At 53.1% G+C, this 23,385-nt stretch overlaps 1 protein-coding gene across 3 annotated transcripts; it reads left to right on the top strand.

Annotated features, from left to right (window-relative positions):
- Positions 1–10,661: 10,661 nt before the first annotated feature.
- Positions 10,662–20,416, top strand: SNPH (syntaphilin; the record flags this gene model as incomplete). 3 transcript variants are annotated; one of them, XM_079718400.1, is made up of 4 exons in its annotated part: positions 10,662–10,843; positions 11,531–11,638; positions 15,949–16,098; positions 19,228–20,416. In XM_079718400.1, 4 exons carry the CDS (start codon positions 10,662–10,664, stop codon positions 20,414–20,416), a joined length of 1,629 nt encoding a protein of 542 aa, XP_079574526.1. The 3 variants fall into 3 exon arrangements, with proteins under 3 accessions (XP_079574526.1, XP_079574525.1, XP_079574527.1); XM_079718399.1 differs by having other exon boundaries at positions 11,432–11,638; XM_079718401.1 differs by lacking the exon at positions 11,531–11,638 and having other exon boundaries at positions 10,794–10,843.
- Positions 20,417–23,385: the final 2,969 nt, after the last annotated feature.

Below are 23,385 nucleotides of genomic sequence, written 5' to 3'. Positions count from 1 at the left end.
AATCCCTGGCTTACAAATCTAGCAGGAGAGACCAGCCCACCTAAATAGGACGCCATGTGTGAGAAGGACTCTAATAATATAAACTAAGTACTGCAAAGCTTTTTTTGCCCCTGTTTTGACTTGGCACGAGTGATATCAACCCAAGTGAGTGCAGAACCACTTATTCATCCAGCAAATATTTGTTGAGGGCCTGTGGGGTGCCAGGCACTGGTCTAAGCGCTGGGAACTAAATTAAGAACTAAATGGGCAAATATTCTTACCTTCCTAGAGCTTATATTCTAGAGACAATAAACAAAGTACATAAATATATTAGCTGTTGCTAAGGACTGTGGAGAAAATAAAGCATGGGGAGAAACAAAGAGACCCCTGAAATACAAACTATTATAATATTTCAGATGAAGATTTTGGAGTGAAATAAAGCTGTAACATATATGAACAACATTAAGAACTAGACTATTTAGGTGAATAAATAAATACTGTTTATGGAGTGCTTTCCCTATGCCAGGTCCTTGCTAGGCATTTAGCATGTATAGCTGCTAATCGTGACTGTACTCGTGCACAATATCTGTAATTAGCTCCATTTTACAGATAAGAAGACTGAGGCTTAGAGAAGTAAAGTGGTATTCCCACTGTCATAAAGATAGTGGGTGGTGCAGTTTGGAATTCAAATCCTGGCATATTTGAGCCCAAAGCCATGGTTTCTTTCTGTTAAATTAGGCTCCCAGCAAAGGGGAAAAACTCATTCTGAGACAAAGGGATTTTAATATAGACATAGATTTTTACAGAGTCTCCCTTTGAAAACATTTTAAAATGCTCACTTTAGCTAAATTAAGGGGTGGAGCAGCTTCTCCAGAGTAGGAGGTCTTTTGGGGAGAGAGGTTTATAATTACCCACCCTCTTTCAGCAAGTGTGAGCCATGTTGGGTGCTGTCAAAGGCCCTGGATCTTAGTGAAGGCAAAAGAATTCAGCTTGATGGGGGAAGTGCCACTGGAAATCAGTTGGACAGGAATCAGCTGCTGAGGGTGGCAGGGAAGCTGGCAGCTGGAGAAAGAAAGGGGATCTGGGAGGAGAGGTGAAGGATGCTGATTTGGGATCAGCATGGCTCCTGGGCTAAACAGGAACAGTTGGGTGAGCTGGGCCTGTATCTCCACACAAAGCCCCCAGGAGCCTCAAGAAGATAGGTGAGACTTGGCTTCCAACAGGAGCAGCATGCCCACAGTGGCTGGTGGGATTGGAATCAGCTGGCCCACCTTCAGTCTCATGTCCCCTGTTCCTACAGCTCACATTGTGGCCTTTGGCAAGTCATCAGTTTCTGCTTAGAAAATGTGGCAGTTGGACTAGATTGTCATGAAATGCCCAGAGAGAGAGCGAGAATGAGAGAGAATGCAAGAGACAGCATGAGTTTATGTGGTTCCCTGCTTTGGATTCCCAGGAAGATAGAGCTCTCTGATCTCAGATTGGGTGGGGGCTATCTCCATGGAAAGGAGCTGTGGTCCCAGGCAGATCAGATGACATCTGAACATCCCTTTAGCCCTTTGGTCCTTGTGTTCCATGGGTCCTTCAATCTCATGTCAGCAGAGCACAGCACATACAGGGTAACTTGGCTGAGCTCTGAGCCCACCATCTTTCCTTTATCTTGGGATCCTCCTTGCAGATTCACAATAGGCAGTCCTCTATCCCTACAGCAAATCACATGCAATAATGTTTCTTTTAGCATTCATTTTAGGGAGAGCTTTATGTCTCCTGAAGAACTAGTCTGCTTCCCACTCTCCCCTAACTATAAGAACAAGAAGACTGGGCATAATTTCTCTTTTTGCTTTGATGGCCGGGAAGCTCAGAGTGGACTCTGAACCTCTTTATTGCTGCCACGTTTGCATGTGTGGTCAGGCTGTGGTATTCCCTTCTTCCCCAGGCCTCGGTTTCAATGTATGGTTTACTGTGTCATTTGTGAGCTGCCTTAAAATTGGTGAGACTTCTGTTTTACCCTTGGCTTTCCTTCCATGACTTCTTTACTCAAAAAGCCGCCTTTTGTTCTTATTTTATCAGACTTCTGCCTGGATTCAAAGAGGGGTGTGGGGTGGGGCTGCAGTGCAGAAGCTTTGTCACTAGAGTCAGGAGGTGAGCTCCCAGCCCAGGCTTTGTGCTCCACTTGCTGAGCAACTTTAGACATATGGCATGCTCCCTCTGGCTTTCAGTTTCTCTCTGTAGAACGATGGGCTGTGACAAAGTCTACCCAAGATTCTTTCCATTCTAGAATTCTGTGAGTGTGTTAGCTCCTGTAGGTACTTGGGGTAAATGCAGGGGAGGGGTGGACACTGACTCAAGGATCCTAAGAACCACAGCAGAGATCTGAAGAAAAGAGAGTCCATAGGGTCAGAGGCCCCATCCTATGATGCTTTAAAGCTGGAACCTCAGGAGGAGGCGGTGGCAGGAGAGGAGCCAGGCTGCGGCTTGACAGCTCTATCAGCCGGGAAGCCCAGGGAAGCATGTGCTGTGGCCAAGGTCGTTGAAGGACCTCCACCTGCCAGGAGCCACTTGCCAAGCAGCTGCCAAGCTGGGGCTAGCACCAGGGCCCCTCTGTCCCCCACACCTCCCCATGGCTGTCTGCAGAGGGGCAGCCTTGGCACAGCTGTGGAGGGATGGAAACCAGCGTCGCCCCTGCTGCCCCTCCCCATGTAGGAGGCTTGCCAGGCATTGGCCTGGAGAGCCACCCCAGGGCAGTCGGCCTGGCAGAGGGTGCCAGTAATTTCAGAGCCACCACCTGGGCTTGCTCGGACTTGCCCTAAAGCAAGGAATAATACCTCTGAAAAAGGAGAAAATACCCCCTCTAAGAGGTAGTGGTAGCAGTAGTAAAGGCAAGAAATGTTCTGTCCTCTATTTGTCTAGAATTCCCCCGTTGCTCCATTCATTGCCTTGGTTGGATAAGGCAGGGTCAGGAGGGTGGTTCCCACTGAATGCATGAGGCAGCTGAGACTCAGGTCAAGGTCACCGACAGGGACCATGTGATGTGGCCTGAGGAGCTGAGGGTCTCTCAGTGCTGGGCTCGCACAGCACCTGCGCTGGTGAGCAGGATGCAGCAGCTGTTGGAAGAGTTGAACACAGCAGTCCTCATGGTGAGGGCTCCTCCTTTGCCCGCATGGCTGATTCTTGGAGGGACATGGAAAGACTTACACTGTTTAGGGAGAAGACGCGTGAAGAATTTCTTTTTCAGCAATCTTCCTTGCTCTGCTAACCTCCTGTTTCTGTGATGTCCACTTTCTTTTTTTCAGGAATATATTATTTTATTTATTGTCTTTTTATTGAAGTATAGTTGATTTACAATATTGGGTTAGTTTCAGGTGTACAGCTTAGTGATTCAGTATTTTTTCAGATTATATTCCTTTAGGTTATTACAAGAGAATGGGTATAATTCCCTGTGCTTTATAGTATATCCTTGTTGCTTATCAATTTTATATATAGTAGTTCGTAGCTGTTAATCCCATACCTCTAATTTGTCCCTCCCCCTTCCCTCTCCCCTTTGGTAACCACATGTTTGTTTTCTATATCTGTGAGTCTATTTCTGTTTTCTATATAGATTCATTTATATTATTTTTTAGATTCCACATATCAGTGATATCATATATTTGTCCTTCTCTGACTTATTTCACTAAGCATAATATTCTCTAGGTCCATCCACATTGTTGCAAATGGCAATATTTCATTCTTTTTTATGGCTGAATAATAGTGTGTGTGTGTGTGTGTGTGTGTGTGTGTGTGTATACCATTCCTTCTTAATCCAATCATCTGTTTATGGGACTTGGGTTGTTTCCATGTCTCGGCTATTGTAAATAGTGCTGCTGTTGGGGTGCATGTACTTTTTCAAGTTAGTGTTTTTCTGGATATATACCTAGGAGTGAAATTGCTAGATCATATGGTAGTTCTATTTTCGGTATATTAAGGAACCTCCACACTGTTTTCCTCAGAGGCTGCACCATTTTACATTCCCATCAACAGTATACAGGGGTTCCCTTTTATCCACATGCGATGTTCTGCTTTTATGGAAGGATGAGGAGCCCAGGATGCGGGGATGTAACCCCCGCATCTCCACCCTGGTATTTTAGAATCTCCTGGGAAAGTAGATTTTTGCTTTTTCATGCAGCATAGCGGTATGTGTCCCAGTTCTCTTGTACTATGAGACAGTCATGATGCAGTAGAAATGCAGGCACTCATGACCTAGACGTCCAGGTGTGACCTTGAGTGATCTCGAAAGCTCCGCAGCTTCAGGTTTCCCACGTGGCCTATGGACCAGTCTCCACCTGACCTCCCTCCACAGGGAATTTGTGAGGATCAGATGAGGTTGGGGATATGCCAGACCTTCAAAGGGTCAGTCTTAGTCGCCTGTCTCCTCCAGGCTGACCCAGAGTCAGGAGGGCCAGGGCAGTGCCTGCCCTGGGCCCAGCTGCCTGAAGTCAGGTAGAGGCAGGAGGGCTGCTTCTAGTTCCTGTCCTGTCACTACTTGCTAAGCCATCCTGGGCCATTCCCTTCCCCTTCCTGGACCATGCCTGTCCTTTTACAATGGTTCATTTAAAATATATATTATATAGATTATTTTTGTTTTTTATTGATATATAGCCACATACTATAAAATCCACCCTTTTAAGATGTACAATACAAAGGGTTTTAGTATATTCACAAAGTTGTGTATCTGTCACCACTATCTAATTCTAAAACGTTTTCATCAATCCCATTAACAGTCATTCCCTCTTCCTCCTTCCCCCAGCCCTTGGCAACCGCTAATCTGCTTTCTGTCTCTACGGATTTGCCTGTTCTGGCCACTTCATATAAATGGAATCACAATATGTGGCCTTTTGTGTCTGGCTTCTTTCATTTAGCATAATATTGTCAAGGTTCATCCATGTTGTAGCGTGTATTGGTACTTTATTCCTTTTTATGTCTAAATGATATTCCATCGTATGTATAGGCCACATTTTGTTTGTCCATTCATCCGTTGATGGACATTTGGGTCATTTCCCCCTTTGGGCTGTTGTGAATAGCGCTGCTATGGACATTCCTGTACAAGTTTTTGTTTGAACACCTATTTTCTATTCTTTGGGGTGTATACCCACTAGTGGAATTGCTAGATCATTTGGTAATTCAATGTTTTACTTTTTGAGGAACTGCCAGACTGTTTCCCACAGTGGCTGTACCATTTTACATTCCCACCAGCAGTACACAAGGATTTCAATTTCTCTGCATTCTCGCCTATACTTGTTATTGTCTGTCTTTTTGATTATAGCCGTCCTAGTGGATGTGAAATAGTATCTCATTGTGGAAAATATATATTACATAGATTTTTAACCTGCAAAATCTTTTTTAAAATGTAGTCTTACTTCAGACCCTCCATATGTAGAACAGGTACAAGAGGATTCTCTCGAGGTGAAATGGGGAAGGAGGCCTAAGCCCACCCCCTCATAGTCCCAGAGGCAAGTTCTCTAGGTGGTTTGAAGACCACTGGCTCTTGGTGCCCTCCAGGCTCTGGAATCTGAGTCGAACCACCAGAGACTACCTGCATAGCAGACGCCTCAACCCTCACGCCCATCCTGGTTGCCTTGGGAGCCCTTGCAACATTTGGCCAAGCTGTGGGTTTGCCCTGCACTGTACTGGGGTTGCCACAGTGAGAAGGAGTCCAGTGGCTCCATCTATGGTTCCAGCTCTGAGGACAGCTTGTGTAGGAAACAGGAAGCAAACTGGAGAAATGCCACCACTGCCTCCCTTCCCAAGTCTAGGAAGAAAGGTCCTGGTTTTGCTGATAGTGCAGAGAAGCATAGTGGCTGATGAGGTCGTGAAGCCAATGGAAGGTTTACCAAACTCCTCAGCCATGAGTAGTCCTCATAGCACTAATCCTCTGAGGTCCAGAGAGGTTGGCTGGAGCACTCCCAGGCCCGTCTTCCGTCTCCCACTTCCCTCTGCATTAGCATTCTAGGAGCACCAGGCATTCTGCTGTTTGACGGGTGGAATGTTCTGCATTCTGGTGTTGCCTTGGCAGAGAGAAGATTCCTCCCAAGTTCTGTTCTATTGGTTGCATTGCTCTGCTTTCCACAATTGTGAGAGGCTTGAGTCATCAGACACAGATTGTTCTGTTCCTTTGGATTTTAGGATAGCTTTCTTCTCTTATTGATGGCTAATTCTTTGCCAAAAAAAAAAAAAGATAATTTATAGTGCATACAGGGACTTTCACTTAGCTAGAATATTAGATTAAACTAGTGCCTAGTTTCTCCCCCATGACTTGCTGATTGAGCAAAATGCCATAGCGTCTCTTTGAAGAATGCAGCTTCCTAGTTTTACAGATGTAGAAACTGAAATCCAGGAGTCCTAGTAATTGAAAGGGAAGAAAGCGTCAATTAGAACTCTATTGCATTTACAGCCCTAGAATCAGAGAATGTTGGATCCAGAGGTGTCTTTGAGACCATCTAATCCAACCCCTTGGTCTATCAAATGTGCCTGTTTAACTCATTGCGTTTCTAATGGTTGTGTGTTGATTGTGTTTATTTTTATGAAATTCCCCAGAGGGGGGTGTTCCCTGAGTTTCAGCCTAAGGCATGGTATGCTAAGTGGTCAAGAGAGAAAGTGACGAGTGAAGTCCCAAGAGGAAAGTCCTGTAGGGCGGAGCCTTACAGAAAGTGTGATGTGTTCATGAGGGCAGGGCAGGGCATGGCAGGGCAGGGCAGGGCAGGTGCTGTCGGCTGGGCAAACAGCCTTTGCAAAGATGTGGGAGCAACAAATGGGGCTTTCCCCTGGGGTCAGCAAGCAGCTGAGAGCAGGTTGGAAAGGGTATAGACAAGAGGGCCTTGAATGCCAGGATCAAGAGTTTTGCCCTAATTTTTACTTAATCGGGGGCCTCTGATGAATTTTGAGAAGGCTCCAGGCCCTTTTCTCCATTGCTCCTGCTGCTGCCCTGACCCAGGCCCTTCTAATTTCTTGATAACCCCCTAACTGGTCTCTCTGCCTCTATTCTTGTCCCTTTCCAGCTATAGTCCACAAAGGCCCCCTACACAGGGGCTTTCTAAAACGCAAGTCTGATTGTGTCCGTCCCCCTTTTAAGGCCCTTCCATGGCTCCCTGTTGCTCACAGGACAAGATCCTGGCTTTTGTGGCTCAGTGTGGCCTGGCCTCACCTTCCTTTACAGCCTCAGGCCCACTGTGCCTCTGCCTCCACTGGGCTCCCTAGTTTCCTGAGCAGCCATGCTATTGAATTACGGCTTTTGCCCACACCTCTCCATCCCTCCCATTCACTTTCTCTGCCTGGTGAGCTCTTATTCACCCTTTAAGACCCAGTGTAAATTTCCTTTTGGAGACGCTTTCCCTGACCCTCCTGAAGCCACTATTATGCCTTGAGTCTTTCTGTTTTGAAGCTCACATTGCAATGCAATTATCTAGTGCCAAAATCCTGGGAGTTCCCATCTTCGAGTGTTTATTGCGTGGTGGGCACTGGGCTAAGCCCTGTGCATGCATGATCCTGTGTTATTCTCACCGTAACCACATGAGGTGCATTCTGTTACAGCCCCACTTACAGATGAGGAAGCTAAGGCTCAGAGAAGTGGTGTGACTCGCCCACTGCATGCAGCTGGAGGGTGACAGAGCTGGGCTTTGAGCCCAGATATCTTTGACTATTTCTGACTCCTTCCATCTCCTGTTCCCTGGATCCTGCTCTATCTCCTGAACCCCCACTGTTCGGTGTGTGAGTCACTAATCAAAGGGGTAGAAGCGGCATGGTTGCCATGGTGCGGGCAGGATGGGGAAATGGGGCTGGGCTTACCCTGGGGTGGAGGTGATAAGCAACTGTCAGCCCAGCTCCCCACGGCTAGGGCTTTCCTTTCCACCTTCCATTCCAAGCGGCTACCTGGGGACAGGCCTGCGGGACTCCAGGCCGAGCAGGTGGCATGGAGACAAACGCCATGGCAATCTGCCTCCTCTCTGGGGCCCAGAGGGGAGGGAGGACCTGAGAGAGCCCAGGGTGCTCACTGACACTTCTGGGCTAGATCCTGGGGAGGCAACTCCCTTTGGGCCTGGGTGTCTTCTGCCCTCCCAGAGGGACCCCAGCCCGCAAGGTCCCGTCCCAGCAGGGGAAATGCCACTTCCACCTCTGTCCCAGATGAATGGCTGGCTTTGGCCTCCCAGGAGACTGTCGGCTCCATCCAGGTACAAATGCCATCCCCTTCCCACCCCCACCCCCCTGGCCAGAGAGGAAGGAAGAGGGAGCAAGAGAGGAGGGAGGCGTGGGGTTGCCAAGCAAGGTAGGAGCAGGGACAGCGACAACAAAGCCCTCATTGTACCAAGGCCACACGCAGTCCAAGGCAAAGCAGGCATCGTGCCCGCCTCCCAGGCCCTGGGCCTAGAGCTCCACCCGGACTTTCTGAGCTCCTTAGCAATACTCACCAGAGCTGGCTTGGAAGAGCGAGGCCCTGCCTCCGCTCTGAGTCCTGCCTCTGCTGAGAAGTCCTCCTGAAAGCACAGCATCCTCCCAAAAGCCAGAAGTGGTGATGGGAGGATGGCCAGTGAAGCTAGGCTGACTGGGGCTAGAAGCCAGGGTCTGTTGGACGTGCAGCTGTGTGACCTTGGACCCAAATGTGATTAAAAAATCCTGCCTTGAAGGATTTTTATTTGAAGTAATGGGCCAAGGCACATAAAAGCACTCAGCATGGTCATCTGGCCGCAGAAGTGTTCAATCAGTGACAGGTGATCCTTGAAGCCCTCGTCAACCCACGAGCGAGGACTATCAGCCCCTCCCAAGCTGCTCCTAGCTGAGGCCCTCCTGTGCCCAGGAGGTGGTGAGCCATTGGTGGCCTTCCTGGCAAGTGTGGAGTAGCACTGTTGTCCCCTCAGCCCCTGTCTCACTGTTCCTCCTCCGGAAGCCGACCCTGCAGTTCCAGGAGGCCTGGGTGGCTGGGGCATGATGGGTGGGATGCATCGCCAAGCTGGGGCGAGCAGCTCAGGTGACAGGTGGGGTGTCGGCGGCTCCTGTGCCTGGCACCTGACACCTCTGGGCAGACAATGCTGGCAATGTCCGAGCCCTCCAGGGAACACGCCACGTCTGTGTCACAGCCAGGAAACAGGCCACCTGAGTAGCGCCGTTGTCCACTCAGGACGCAGCCCCGCCGCTGGCCGGGATGACCGGGATCCCCAGAGGCCCTGACGTGGGAAGGGGTGGTGCCCGGCGCAGGGGCTCTGGGGTTTGAGACTCAGCCCCTCAGCATGTGGTGTTGGCCTGGTTCAGGTGTTGGCCCTGCCACACTGGGGCTGGGACTTGGGCAGTCCATTCCCTCTCGGGTTCCTCATCTGTAAAGGGACTAATCACAGCACTTCCTCATAGGGTTGTTGGGAGGAGTCGATGGCGTAATGTACGTAATGTGGTTGGCACGGGGTCTGGTGTGGAACAGGGCTTGGTCACTGCTTCTCTGCCAGCATGGGGGAAGGTCCAGCGCACTGTGTCCTTGGCTGAGTCTCCTGTAACCCAGGCTACTGTCCTTAGTTCTTGCTCTGACCGTGGAAGGAGGGGACTAGGGTCTCTGGAGCTGGCACAGCACTAGCATGTTGGCTGCAAAGAGCCCAGGCCTCTCCACCTCGGACTCCAGGAGCTCTGGGCTAATGCCCAGGGCAGGCCTCCCTTCCACAGCAGCCAACACCAGCCCAGGATGGGGCCTCTCCCCTCCTTAAACTTCTGAAGGGCTGGCTGCCCTTGGAGTCCAAACCTCTACCCGGGAAAGGGGCCTTGGGATTCCTGGGCAGGAGGCCAGGTCTGAGTCTCTCTACTGATTTGTCAAGAGGGCCAAGGATGGATCTCTGCAGGCATGGTCACTTCCTACTGGGTCCGGCCTACAGAGACACCCCCTGGGAGCAGGGAGGAGTCTTCATCTCCCATCTGTCTCCTTCCTCATTTGCTTTGAGCCTGTGCCCTGAGTTCCTGGTGCACCCCAAAATGAGCACGAGCATTTGCATGGATGGGTGCGGGCATGCCTGTGTGCAGCATGTGGGCAGTGGGGGGGCGGGGCAGGCGAGGGCTGCACGTCCTGCATTGTGGGCAGGCCCGCTGAGCATGAGCCATGTGCGGCATGCCTTGGAATGGAGGGGACGTGGTACCTTTTCATATTCGCGTGTATCCATATGTCTTTCTACACGTGTGTGGTGTGTTGGTCTGTCTTGTCTCCCCTGTAGACGGGAAGCCCCGAGCCACGCGCCAGCAGGCACTCTGGGAAGGTGACATCGAGACTAGCGCAACCTAATCTGGGGTTCCTGGTCCTGCTCCGGGAGTCCTCCAGTCTGCAGCCCCCGCCGAGGGAGGATTGACCAGCGTGGGGGTGGGGGTCCGAGAGTCAGGGGTCTGGGGGCCTGGCTTATAGCATAGAGGGCTCAGTGCTGGGCCGAGCCAATTAGGAGGCCCTGCCCCAGTGTCAGTGACCTTGGGCGAGGCCTTTGTTCTCTCTGGGGCACATTCACTCATGTGGAGGACACGGGGTTGGACTGATGATTTCTGCCCGCCCTGAGGCTCTGATGATCATGATTTTAAGTCGGGTGGTGGGGTGAGAGCCTGCTAAATTTGTCGGTGGAGGCAGCTGTGGCCAGAGCCTGGCCTGCCAGCCCCCCACTTGGTCCTGGGTGTCCTGCTGAAGGGTGAGAGGAGAAGCCATGCCGGGCAGCGACCCCAGCGAGAGGATGACGTGGCCGGGCCCGGCCACCCCCACGGCCCCCCCAACCCGCCCTCTCTCCTCAGCCCCGGGGACACCGCCCATCCCGCCCCTCACCCGGACCCACAGCCTCATGGCCATGTCCCTGCCAGGCAGTAGACGGGCCTCTGCTGGATCCCGCAGGTGAGTCTCCCCAATGCCCGGAGCCTTGGCCTCTGAAGGTGGGGGCAGGGAGGGTCTCTGTCTCCAGTCCACCACCGGCTTGTTTTTGAGCAAGTCATTGCCCCAGTTTTGCCATCTTTAAAATGGGCTTGCTGACACTGGCCTCAGGAACTGTTTATGGGCTCAAATGACACAGTGGGTATAAAAGTTCTCTGAAGACTTAAACCACTGGATCCCTACCGTCACCAGCACTGTTGTTCGATCTTCACAGTCACTGCGGGGACGGCATGCAGCCTTCCACCCAGGCTCCCCTGGCCCCCCCGTGGGCCCCTCCTCCTGTCCCTTCTCCTGCCTGTCCCATTCCTCTCCACCTCTGTTTCAGTCCGTGCAGGGACCTTTCCCTCTGGGGCTTGGGGGACCCTGGAAGTTGAGGACCCTTGGTAGGGGTAGATGGGACCCCACCCTTGGCCCGCAGCCCTGCTCAGCCTTCTGGGGAGTCCCGAGGTCCGGCCTCCTTCTGGTTTTCCACCTTGATTTGCACTGTCTGTTCTGTCACCCCTGTCTGTGCATCCCCCTGCCACGCTTCTCTCCCCGGCGGTGACCCTGAAGTGGGGGCCCTTTGGGCCGCAGCGGCCTGGCGGTGTTCGCCCAGTGTCCGCAGCTGCCCACCAGCCAGAACGAGCACCTGCCTCTTCTTCCTGCCTCCAGGCGCACCTCTCCCCCCGTGAGCGTGCGGGATGCCCACGGCACCTCTTCCCTCAGCAGCAGCAGTAACTCGGGCTCCTGCAAGGGAAGTGACAGCAGCCCCACGCCCAGGTAACCAGCCACTCCCTCCCACCCGGCCTGGCCAAGCTGGCTGGGACCCTGAGTGCCCTGGGGGTCGGGGGAGGTGGGCGTTCTAACCATCCCCAACTCTAGCACACTTCCCTGCTGTGTGACCGTGAGCAGGTCACTTCTCTCTGAGCCTCAGTTCCCATCTGTAAGATGGGTATGATCATACCCAGCTGCACGTAACCAAAGTCAGTAGTTGAGACAAACTGGGGATGATGCTTTCAGAACAAGGGGCCAGAGGCGGGCAGCTCCCCGAAGTGTCAGGGACCCCATCTCCACCATCCTTGGTGTACAGCTGGCTCCTACAGCTCCAGGCATCAGGTCAGCATCCAGGAAGGAAGAAGGTAGAAAGGCCAAAGCCCCTGAACCCCCAGAGACTCGTGTTTTTGAGACAGGACACATTGCCCAGGAAATTCTGTCTATACTGTGCTGGCTGGTGCCAGGTATGACTGGCTACAGGGAGAGTTAGTGGTTCCCAGTGTAGGGCCACCCAAGCAAACTGGGAGTTCTGTTGGAGAAAAGGCAAGAATGGATATTGGGAGGCAACTCATGGCGTCCGCCAGCCTGCTCTTCTAGGTGGTACACCGTGAGGGTGGCAGAGTGGAGTTGGTTTAGAATGTGAAGTGTGTCACAAGTGCAGCATGTGCTTTGGGCTCTCAGCAAAGAGGAAAGGCAGGATCAGGCTGGGGAGACGGGTAAGGAGAGCAGTGGGTCCTCAGAGACCAGGACGTGCAGGCTGTGATGGCGGCGCCCATCCTGCTTCCCTGCGTTGAAATACAAAGAGCGCAAGGGGGGAGCACAGGCTTAGGATGTGATTCAGTCTGAGTCTCCACTTCCTCATCTGTAAAGTGGAGCTTACAACCCGGAGGCTTCAGGGAGTTGATATCTGCACCCACCACACACTGCTGCTGGCCCGTAACGCGTAACCGCTCTCATTAGGACTTTGGTTCAACTTGAGAATCGTAGGCAAGAGAAGGCCAGGAGACTCTGGCCTGCAGCTCCCATGGCCAGAGCTCCTCCTGGGAAGGCTTGTCTTGAGTGAGTGTCATTTGTGTGACCAGATCACACTGAGGCAGCAGTTCTGAGTTTTCCACCATGACACGCATGATGGGTGACACACATGTGCTGGACCCATGCCCCAGCATCCTGTCTGTAACTGCCCCCAGAATGGGGGGTGGGGTGGTGTGTGAGTGAGATCGATGATGCATTAATTTACCTTTTGAAAAGTGTATAATTGGCAACTTTAATACTTTTTTATTGGTAGCAGATTTTTGCCACACATGTCATAACTGCAACCCATGGGGGCAGTCCCAACCCTGAGGCTGAGAGCTGCTTCCATGCAAGGGTCTCCTTGCCACCATCAGAGTTGCTGGTGAGCAGTGCCTCGGCTCTGGCCTCACTATAAGTAGCCACGTGTTCCAAGGTGTGAATAGCTGAGGGACATGAATTGTATTATACTTCTCTTCTCAGGTACGTATAGTATATATGTAAATATATACTATATTAAAAAATATTTTTTCCCACAAAGAGCTAGTGACTAAAAATATATGAGTGTTAAATGTTATATTGAGAAGGAAAACTCGTGAAAGCGTATGGAAAAAAGTTAAAATAGTTACTTCCTTTATAATCCTCAGCTCTTACTAGTTTAAGTAATCCTGGTTCCTGCATCCCAGCACAGGGAAAAGGCCTCTTTTTCTCACCACAGCTCTGGGTCCCTCTCGCCAAAGCCTTTGCAGGGCACCAGGATGTCTACTGGCCTAACACGTGGGGCTCAGGGCCCTTGCTGGCTTCCTCTCTTTTGGAAGGAGATTTCTTAGAGCCCATCAGAGGGGACCCCAAGGTCCCACCCGACACCGCACCTCTCTGCCCCTTGCCACACAGAAAACAAGCCAGTGTGTGACTTGACTTGAGTTAAACTTAGAGGCCAGGAGCTGACTGAGGAGAAGAGAATCGTTTCTCTTTCCCTCCACTTCTGTCCACACTTTCTCTTCAACAGTTTGCGATTTACAAATACTTTTTCCTCGGTAAATGTTAGACAGCTTCCCCAAAACTTTTAAAACTGCCTCCAACTTGGCTCCTTCAGCAAATGGGCCCCACCAGGGCCTGTCTTATCTACAACCATAAAATGTGATTGCCTCTTGCTAGACCTGGGACTCCCCGTCCCCTAAAGGAACAGAGTTGGATGGCAGCAAGGCCTCTGCCAAATTGTGTGAGAACATGCCCAGGTGTTTAAGCCAAAATCCAAGGAGGTTTCTTCCCAAACAGAACAGCCGGCAGGAAGCCGTGAGTTGAGGTGGCCTGGCCGTGGTCTGCTGGTGGCATTGGGGTGCTCCCCTTCCCTGGGTGAAAGCCTCGGCCCTCCCTCCTCCACCGGGTGGGAACTCCTCCTCCTCGGCCCTGGTGGGACCAGGGCGTGCTCACTACACACACACACACACACACACGCGCGTCTGTGCCACCCTGTGCTAGGGTGTTTGTGGGTGCAGGGTACAGCTGTGAACAGGGCGATGCCAGAGACAGCCAGTGTTCCCATGTGTGCTCACGTGTGCCCCCAGAGCGTGCACATGCAGATGGAAAGGGTCTGCCTGCGTTTGTGTGAGCGTGTTCATGGGCTGGTGACCTAGAGCAGTTGACCCTGAACCAACAAGGGGGTTGGGGTACTGATCCCTCGTGCAGTTGAAAATCCGCGTATAACTTTTTACTCCTGCAAAACGTAACTGCTAATATCCTACTGTTGGCCAGAAGCCTTCCTGATTACGTAATTAGTTGACTGACATGTATTTGGTGTGTTATATGTATTATAAACTATACAGTAAGCCCCCTACATACAAACGAGTTCTGTTCCAAGAGCGCATTCGTTAAGTCCAATTTGTTCATAAGTCCCACAGAGTTAGCCTAGGTACCCAACTAACACAATTGGCTATATAGTACTGTACTGTAATAGGTTTATAACACTTTTCACACAAATAATACATAAAAAACAAACACAAAAAAATAAAGAAAACATTTTTAATCTTACAGTATAGTACCTGGAAAAGTACACCAGCCATGTGAACTAACTTATGTGATTGGACATGGGAACACACGTTCATCTTTGAAAGTTTGCAACTTGAAGGTTCATATGTAGGGGACTTACTGTATTCTTACAATAAAGTAAACTAGAGAAAAGAAAATGTTAGGAAAATTATAAGGAAGAGAAAATACATTTATAGCAATATACTGTATTTATTGATACTGTAAGTTTACATTGTTTTTAAAATGAATCATCTGTCAGTACATCAATATTGTCTTACAAGATACAAAACACTGTAGCTGTTACATGTATTACTAAGACTAGACATCAAAAAATGAAAAGATCATGTGAAAAAGGAATTCGTATTTATTTACAGGTATAGTGTGCATGCATTGATAACAGAGAAGCTAGCAATGGTTGCCTAGCTTATCTAATGAATGAATCATTATAAAATTTTTATGGCATACAGTATTACAGTCATATTCAAAATATGGTATTAGAAACATTGTTACATTTTTCTAAAAACCTCTTACCTGTGATGATAGGCTGATAGGCATTTTCTCCAATTGGGAGAGAAAGGCATACTATAGGGTAATGTGATTCTTTGAAAGCAAAGTTGTAGAACACTAAGAAAACGAACGCATTATTAATTTTATATCAACTATCACCCACCTTATGCCAGTGTAAGGACAGGCTACCACTTTAGGACCAGTCTTGCACACAGTGTTCTACATGATGAATGCTGAGGTGGTGGTGATGATGACAACACAGAAAAGGCTCAAACGGTTGCTGCCATACAGTTACTAGATTTTCACACACAATCACTCATACACATACACAGCAGATAAATCCTGGCCCACCATGCAGCCCCCAGGATAATTACACGGAGTGGGAGACCTCTCCCACCCTCAGCCTTGGTCTCTGGGTTGGGGGAGTGGACACCTGAGCTCTGGGCTGCGGCGCCGGGACTGGGCTGGCGGAGGGGTTACCGCCCCGGATGGCGCCAGGCTGGTGCACGCGCTCTGTGACGTGTCTCCCCAGCCCAAGCTAGAGGAGCCCTGAGCTCCCCACCCTGACGCTGTGCTCGAAAGAGCCTTAATAAAACCCACCTCCCAAAGGGGCTGCGTGTTCTCGTGCCCACAGGGGCCCCGTGGGGGAGGCCTGGCCTGCAGCGCTCCAGTGGCCAGGGGACCAGGATGGGCAGGCGGGGCCCCTAGCTCCTGGAGGCACAGCGCCTCGCCAGGCCTCTTCCTCCCTCCCTGCTGACGAGCGTCCCCGGCAGGCGCGCCATGAAGTACACACTGTGCAGTGACAACCATGGCATCAAGCCCCCCACCCCGGAGCAGTACCTGACCCCCCTGCAGCAGAAGGAGGTGTGCATCCGGCATCTGAAGGCCCGGCTGAAGGACACGCAGGACCGGCTCCAGGACCGGTAAGCGGGTGGCCAGGGCCCTGCAGTATCTCTGGGAGGAAGGCGTGGCTGGGGGCTCCTCTGTCAGCAAAGCCTCACCTGCCCCTGCCCTCCCCTCAGCTGCTCCTCGAAGCATCAGGTAGCTGCTTGGGGCCAGGCTGGGAGCAGTTTCCCCTGTGAAGGCCTATCGGGCCTCCCACCCGCGGCAGTGCTCTCCCAGTTGTAGCCTGGCAGCCCCTTTTGGCCACTTCTCATGCCCTGGCTCCTTTCTACCTGGGGAAGAGCAGCACAGGGCATTCTTCCTGGCTGACCTGTCTCTGTGGGGGAGAAACAACCCCTTAGCCCTCCTTTGTTTCCTCCCAGGGGGTCACCAGGGGCTCATGACCCACCAGTTCAGGCCCCAGAAGCCTTCCTCCTCATCCACGTATAGATGATGTAAGATCGTGAGAAACCTTCCTCTGAGCTCCCACCCAGCCCAGGGGTCTCCCAGGAGCCCCCGTTGGCCCGTCTGAGCTCATTCTCCAGACCTGATCCTCCCGGCCTCCCCTTTTCCAGGCTGGTGGCTTCATCTTTATGGTCGAAGCTTCAGGGCTGCCCTCTGATCTCTTCATCACCTACCCGTCTTCTCCAGACTGTGTCAATTCGGATATGCAGCCGACTGTGAGCTGGACAGGGTGCCGTGCAGGGCGCTGGAGGGCAGGCGGGGAGCCCACCGCTACCACGCCTGCCTTCATCTTTTCTTTCTTTCTTTGTAATATAATTGCTTTATTGAGATATAATTCACATACCATACAATTCACCTATCTAAAGTAAACAATTCAGTGATTTTTAGTCTATTCACAGAACGGTACAACCATCAACAGTATCTAATTCTAGAACAGTTCCATCACTCCAGAAAGAAACCCTGTTCCCAGTAACAATCACGCTCCATCTCTCCCCAGCCACCCCGTCCCTGGCAACCACTAATCTTTCTGCCTCTGTGGATTTGTCTATTATATTCCATGTAAATTGGAGCACACAGTGAGCGTGACTGTGTCTTTCTTGACCAGAGCTCTGCCAGGTAGCTGGTCCAGTTTGTATCTGTTGTGCTTTTGAACTTGGGGAGGGTAGAGGTGGCATTCTGTGGACCTCCTTGTCTGTAGAGCTAGGATTTCTATTTATATTTCCCACTGTCTTCTCACTGATGCCCTGCGTCTGCTTGGCCATTTACACTGATGTCCTCAGGAAGCAGACAGCCCATCTCCCTGCTTCCTTTCTAGGGCCGCCCTGTGGCTCAGAGCAGACAGTCTGCCCTGTGTGGTTTAGGCAGGATGCCCTGTAGTGGACACGCCTGCACCTCAGCTCCCCGGCCTCTCTGCCTGATACTCTTGCAGTACCTGTGGCCGTTCTGTACTTGCTGTATTGTCAACCTCCTCACAGGTTCTGAACATTCAGTCTGATACCTCTCATTCCCGCAGTAGCCTACTTCCTCCTCAAAGAAGGAGCTCTGCTTTTACACTCTGTGCTTTCATATATTGTGTCCCCACTTCTAAGATACCCTTTCTCTCATCTTGCTTCCTTGGAAAACTCATCCTATAAGACCCAGTTCAAATGTAACATCCTGCAGCCCCCTGAGACCTAGGCAGGGCTGGGAAGCCATAGCTCTGGGGTCCTGCTGGCTCCCAGGAGGAGTGGGGCCCAGCTGAGCTGAGCATGCCCAGTCCCTCCTTTCAAACTCAGTCTTCCTGCCAGGGCTCAGAGTCAGTGAGGAGGGTTATCCTAGAGTGAGCCCCCCACCCTGAGGCAGGAGGAATGAACATTATCCCCACACCTGTGGGGATGTCTGTTATCGTGGCTCTTGAGCAGCTCCAGGTCCCTGCTGCCATCCCACGTCCATCACCAAGCTGTATCCTGTTGGGAAGCCCTTCCCCTCCTTCCTCTTCCAGTTGATGCCATTGCTGACCTTGTGGCCACTGCAGCCCCGCAGGCCCAGTCCCTTCAGTGTTTTGTGGAGTGAGATTCCTGGGCCCATTTCCTGAATTTCTAATTTGACTTTGAAAAGTGCATGGTGCTTGATCTGGGTCGGTTGCTCTGCTGGACTCATAAAATCCAAAGTGATGGTCGTGCCATTTTGGATTTTATTTACGTGAATGTAGGGTTTGGGCTGAGTGGCTGCGTGTGGGCCGGATCACTAAGACGTTTGCTGAAGGAGGAACACCCAGGGTGGGAGTTCAGTCCCATGAATGAGTCTCTTCCTTTCTCACTGCTTTTGGTCCATCCTCTTCAAGTCTCACCCTGGCTTTACCTCTGGACTCGATGGCATCATTTTCTACTTCACCTCCTTCCCCTGCACCCCCCGGGTTCATCTATGCCTCAGGGATTTTAAAAGCCTGAGAGTTTCTGGACAAGCGTCCTCTGACCGTCTAGTTTGCCTGCTCTTGCCTCTTCTTTCGGGAATAGCTCTGTGCCTTTTTCAGCAATCTTCTGGGTCTTCCCTCTCTACAGTAGATACAGAGAGGAAACATCTAGCATGGATAAAAGACAGCCACTCTGTTCTGATTCATCCACCACTTCTCATCCCTCCACTTGAGGGAAGATGTAAAATTATCAGCTACATTCAAGGCAGTAATTTCTCTCATAAAAACAAAGTGGCTCATCACCCTCTCCCCCTGGTCTCTGGCCAAATAGCCCTCCACTGAAAATTTCCACCACCTGCTTTTGTAGGAGGCCACATCCCTTTCTGCAGAGTAGAGATTTTAGGTTTAGTTTTTGTTGTTTTATGTTAAGATTTTTAAATGGATGTATTAAGTTTTTATAGCGGTAGCATCTTTAAACTGAGAATCTTTATCGTCTGCTGTCTTCTCTGGGTAGTGGATGTAAATGTGGACAGTCGTCTACATTTTGGCTCTAGGGGGTGGGAATGAGGTGGTGGCTCATTCTTGTCCCTGAAGAGGAGGCCTCTCGTGTCCTGAGCCCTGGCCCCTCTCCCGTCCCCACTGCTTCCCCGATGGAATAAGGAGGGTGAGGAAGGAGCTCTGAGTCTTTCCTTTGTTTTCAGCTCTGAGGGGCAGCAGCACAGGCCCTGTGTCCTTGGGCACAGCCCCCTCCTTGTCTGTCCTTGGTGGCAGTGACAGGCCAGGCAGTGAGCATGTGTGTCTCATCTGCTCACAGGGACACGGAGATCGATGACCTGAAGATGCAGCTGTCGCGCATGCAGGAGGACTGGATCGAGGAGGAGTGCCACCGCGTGGAGGCCCAGCTGGCCCTGAAGGAGGCCCGCAAGGAGATCAAGCAGCTCAAGCAGGTCATCGACACCGTCAAGAACAACCTGATTGACAAGGACAAGGGGCTGCAGAAGTACTTTGTGGACATCAACATCCAGAACAAGAAGCTGGAGACGCTGCTGCACAGCATGGAGGTGGCCCAGAACGGCTTCGCCAAGGAGGACGGCGCCGCCGAGTCGGCCGGCGGGTCCCCCGCCCGCTCCCTTACCCGTAGCTCCACCTACACAAAGCTGAGTGACCCCGCTGTCTGTGGCGACCGCCTGCCAGGTGACCACCCAGGCACCTCTGTGGAGGACGGGGCTGACAGTGGCTTCGTGGTGACCGATGACACTCTGAGCCGGACGGATGCACTGGAGGCCAGCAGCCTGCTGTCTTCGGGGGTGGACTGCGGCCCCGAGGAGGGCTCCTCGCTGCATGGCTCCTTCAGCCTGGGCCCCCGCTTCCCCGCCAGCAACACCTACGAGAAGCTGCTGTGCGGCACGGAGGCCGGCGTGCAGGCCAGCTGCATGCAGGAGCGCGCCATCCAGACGGACTTCGTGCAGTACCAGCCGGACCTGGACACCATCCTGGAGAAAGTGACCAAGGCCCAGGTCTACGGGACAGTCCCCAAGTCAGGGGACAGGTGCCCGGAGTCGGATCCCCACCCCCTGGGGCCCAGAGACCCCAACTCTGCAGTGGTGGTGATGGTGGGTGATGAGCTCGAGGCCCCAGAGCCCATCACGCGGGGGCCCACCCCACACCACCCTGGTGCCAACCCCAACCCCAGCCCGTCGGTGAGTGTGGCGTGCCCCGTGGAAGAGGAGGAGGAGGCGGCCGCAGCCGAGAAGGAGCCCAAGAGCTACTGGAGCCGCCACTACATCGTGGATCTGCTGGCGGTGGTGGTGCCGGCCGTGCCCACGGTGGCCTGGCTCTGCCGCTCCCAGCGGCGCCAGGGCCAGCCCATCTACAACATCAGCTCCCTGCTGCGGGGCTGCTGCACCGTGGCCTTGCACTCCATCCGCAGGATCAGCTGTCGCTCGCTGAGCCAGCAGGGCCCAAGCGCCAGCACTGCTGCAGGTGGCAGCTCCCAGCTCTGAGGAGGCCCCATCCCGGCCCGGGCTCCGGCGGCCTGACTACCGATTGTAGGGGTGCCGTCCTCCCTCTCGCACCTTCCCGTGGGGCATCATCTTATTTATTCAGTTTTGGGTTTGGAGGTGGTGGTTTCAGAATGGTAACAGTGTCAGGGGCTGGGAGTGGGGGTTGGGGGAAGGTGTCCCAAAACTTCAACAGGAGAGAAGGGAAGAGAGGCCCAGGGCAGGGAGGCACAGGCATGGGACACACTGCAGAGAAAGAAGGTGGTGAGGCCCCCAACCTGGCCCCCCCCACGCCGGCCCACCTGGCCTCTCACACAGGGCAGCCCCTGCTCAGGAAGTCTCTGGTGTGCTGATCTGGGGAGGCCGGGCTTGACTTGTCTGCCAAGCCTCCCCCGTCCCCCACCCCCATGTCCTGTCCAGTTCCCTGTTCACCCCAAGCCTTCTCTCCCAAGCCACCCCTTGCCCTCAGCCCAGGCTTCTGGGCCGGTATTACCTCCTCATGTGGAGGCAGCTGCGACCCAAAGTACAGGCAACTGACCGGGCCTCCGAGTGGGTCTGGAACCACTTGGCCTGGGCTGAGTTCCATCCCCTTCAGGCTGCTCCCCACTTTGGGATTTGGGAGCACAGTCAAGGCCATGGGCTGGAGGAAAGATGGTGATGGGCAGAGGGCAGTGTGGGTTCTGTGTCTGTCTGTCCATCTGAGCTTCCCCACATCTGTTTTCCTCCTGGCGCTTCTGAGTGTGTCAGATAATTTTGTGAGAGCCAGACAGGCGAGTGCCGGGGTGTGAACGCTAGCCTGAGCCCAGCTCCTGTCTGGAGACGCTGCCAGCAGGAAAGGAGGAGGCGGGGGCTGGCAGCTTAAGGGGGCACCTCCAGCCTTCTGAGACAGGGCCCTGCAGCCTGGGAGGCAGGGCTGGACTCGGCAACCGCCAGCTAACTGCTCCGGGTTTGACTGCCCTGGAGCTTGCCCTAGTTTTTCCGGGGACCTTAGGACCAACTTCTGCTTTGCACTATGTTCACTTTGGGGCTTGCTTCTCACGCATCCCAGGGTCTCCTGTGAGGTGGCTGCTTGCTTTCTAGGATGAGGATTCCTAGATCTTACACCTTTCTGCCTCTGAGGGGAATTCCAGCAGGATGAATGGCAAGATGAGGTTTTGAAGCCATGATGTCCGTCCAGGCCTAAGCATGTCCTGGGATGTTTCCCAGGTAGTGGGTGGAGTGGGGCTCCCAGCCCAAGCCCAGTCAGCCTGGGAAGATTCACTGGCCCCCCTCCTTCCCCGGGACCACATCTAGGTCCCCCTGCAAAGCTGCTGACATTTTATTTGCATTATTATTTTACAGAGTAAACCCATTCCTCTTCCTCTGCGGGGCTTGTACCTATCTCGTCATCCCACCCACTCTTCAGAGTTAGGCCCTACATTGCAGTGGGGGAGGGGGGTGTTGGTGGGACCCTGTGTCTCACTCACCCCTCGGGCCTAGGGGCCACTCTGGTTCTGGCAAGTTTGCTTGCCCACCCCCGCTGCTCCGACAGCTGTTGCCTGACGCAGGGGCTCTGCCCTTCCTCTCTGTGCCCCCTGCTGGAGGGGGGATGCCTGCATGCACTGGGGGTGGGCAGCCGGCCCAGCCGTCGTGGGGAGAGCCCCTCTGCCACGCGCTTTGTGCCTCCAAAGCTCCCCTTCCTCGCTCTGGGCCTCACACCTGCCATCCTTTGTGGAGCACCCCTCCACCCCAGTCGAACCAAACCCAAACTCTGGGGGCCGGGCTGGGCTGCCCCACAGGACCTGGGGGGTCGTGACGTGGAGGGGCAGTGGACAAACCCAATCCAAAGCCAAGCCAGGACTGGCTGCGGACCCCGCCTCCTGTGCCGCGTACTCACGGAGCTGTGTGGTGTCTCCTTAGAAATAGTCAAAAGCTTTGCCGAGAAAATAAATGACTATTGTATTTGACAACATAAAATCTATATATTTTTCTCCACTGGAATCTAGTCGAGCTGCGTAGCCCCTCTGCTCTGGTCTGCGTCTTGCTGTCTGTGGCCTTCCTACTGTGTCTTGTGTTTTGATGGACGTGGTCAGGGCCGGGGCTGTGGTCCGTTCTGTCCCTGATGCTGCAGGAGCCACTCGTGAAGAGCGTGGACCGAGGACTGTGGACAAGCTGAGCGGAGCTGGCGCCGCCCTCTGCTCCTGCTGTGGCTCAAGACCTGCCTGTCTGGTCAGAGGGGCTCCAGCCCACAGTGTTGGGGGTGCCTCTCTTTTGGGGGGTCTTGTGGGACCTCGACGGGCTTTGCCTCTTGTCGGTGGAGGAGGCAGCTCTCTGGCCCAGGCCTGGGACAGACGCTGGGACCGTGTCGGCCAGGCCCCGGCTTGTGTGTGTGTGTGCGTGTGTGTGCTCGGTATCCTGCATCTATGCAAAAGGGGCAGCTCCCAGGGCGGAGGCGGAAGGCGCAGCGGCCCACGGGCTCAGGCTCCAAGCCCTGACTGCAGGACACAGGATGTGGGACCATGAAGCAAGGCCAGGGCCCGGGGGCCTCCCGCTGAGTGCTCATCCTCCAAGGCTCCCCTTTTCCTTCCTGCTTAATACCACCTCCTGCCGGGCTGTGACCTTTCCCTCCCGCCCTCTGCTTCTGCAGCAGAAATCTTTGGGGTCTCCCCTCTCCCCAGCCTCTGGCCAGAGCTGATTAGATCCTAAGGGACCATGTTCTCAGGAACCACCTTCTGGAACTGCTGGTCCCTTGGGGTCCCACCTCCAGAAGTGGCTTCTCCTAAGTTACAGCGTCCAGGCCAGAGCTGCTTTGCTGCTCCTCTTGTCCAGGCTCAAAGCAGCAATCAGTCTGGGGCCGGGACTCTGCTCAGAGAGCCGGCCTCAAATGGAGTTTCTCCCAGATATCTCCCAAGGGGATAACTTAGCTTTTCCCTGAATACCCTTCCCAGTCGCCACTAGCACAGGGGTATCTGGCAGCACCTTGGGGGGTGGGG

This window comes from Hyperoodon ampullatus (assembly GCF_949752795.1).
Source record: "Hyperoodon ampullatus genome assembly, chromosome: 14".
Lineage (NCBI taxonomy): Eukaryota > Metazoa > Chordata > Mammalia > Artiodactyla > Ziphiidae > Hyperoodon > Hyperoodon ampullatus.
This window is presented reverse-complemented; position numbering and strand designations above follow the sequence as displayed.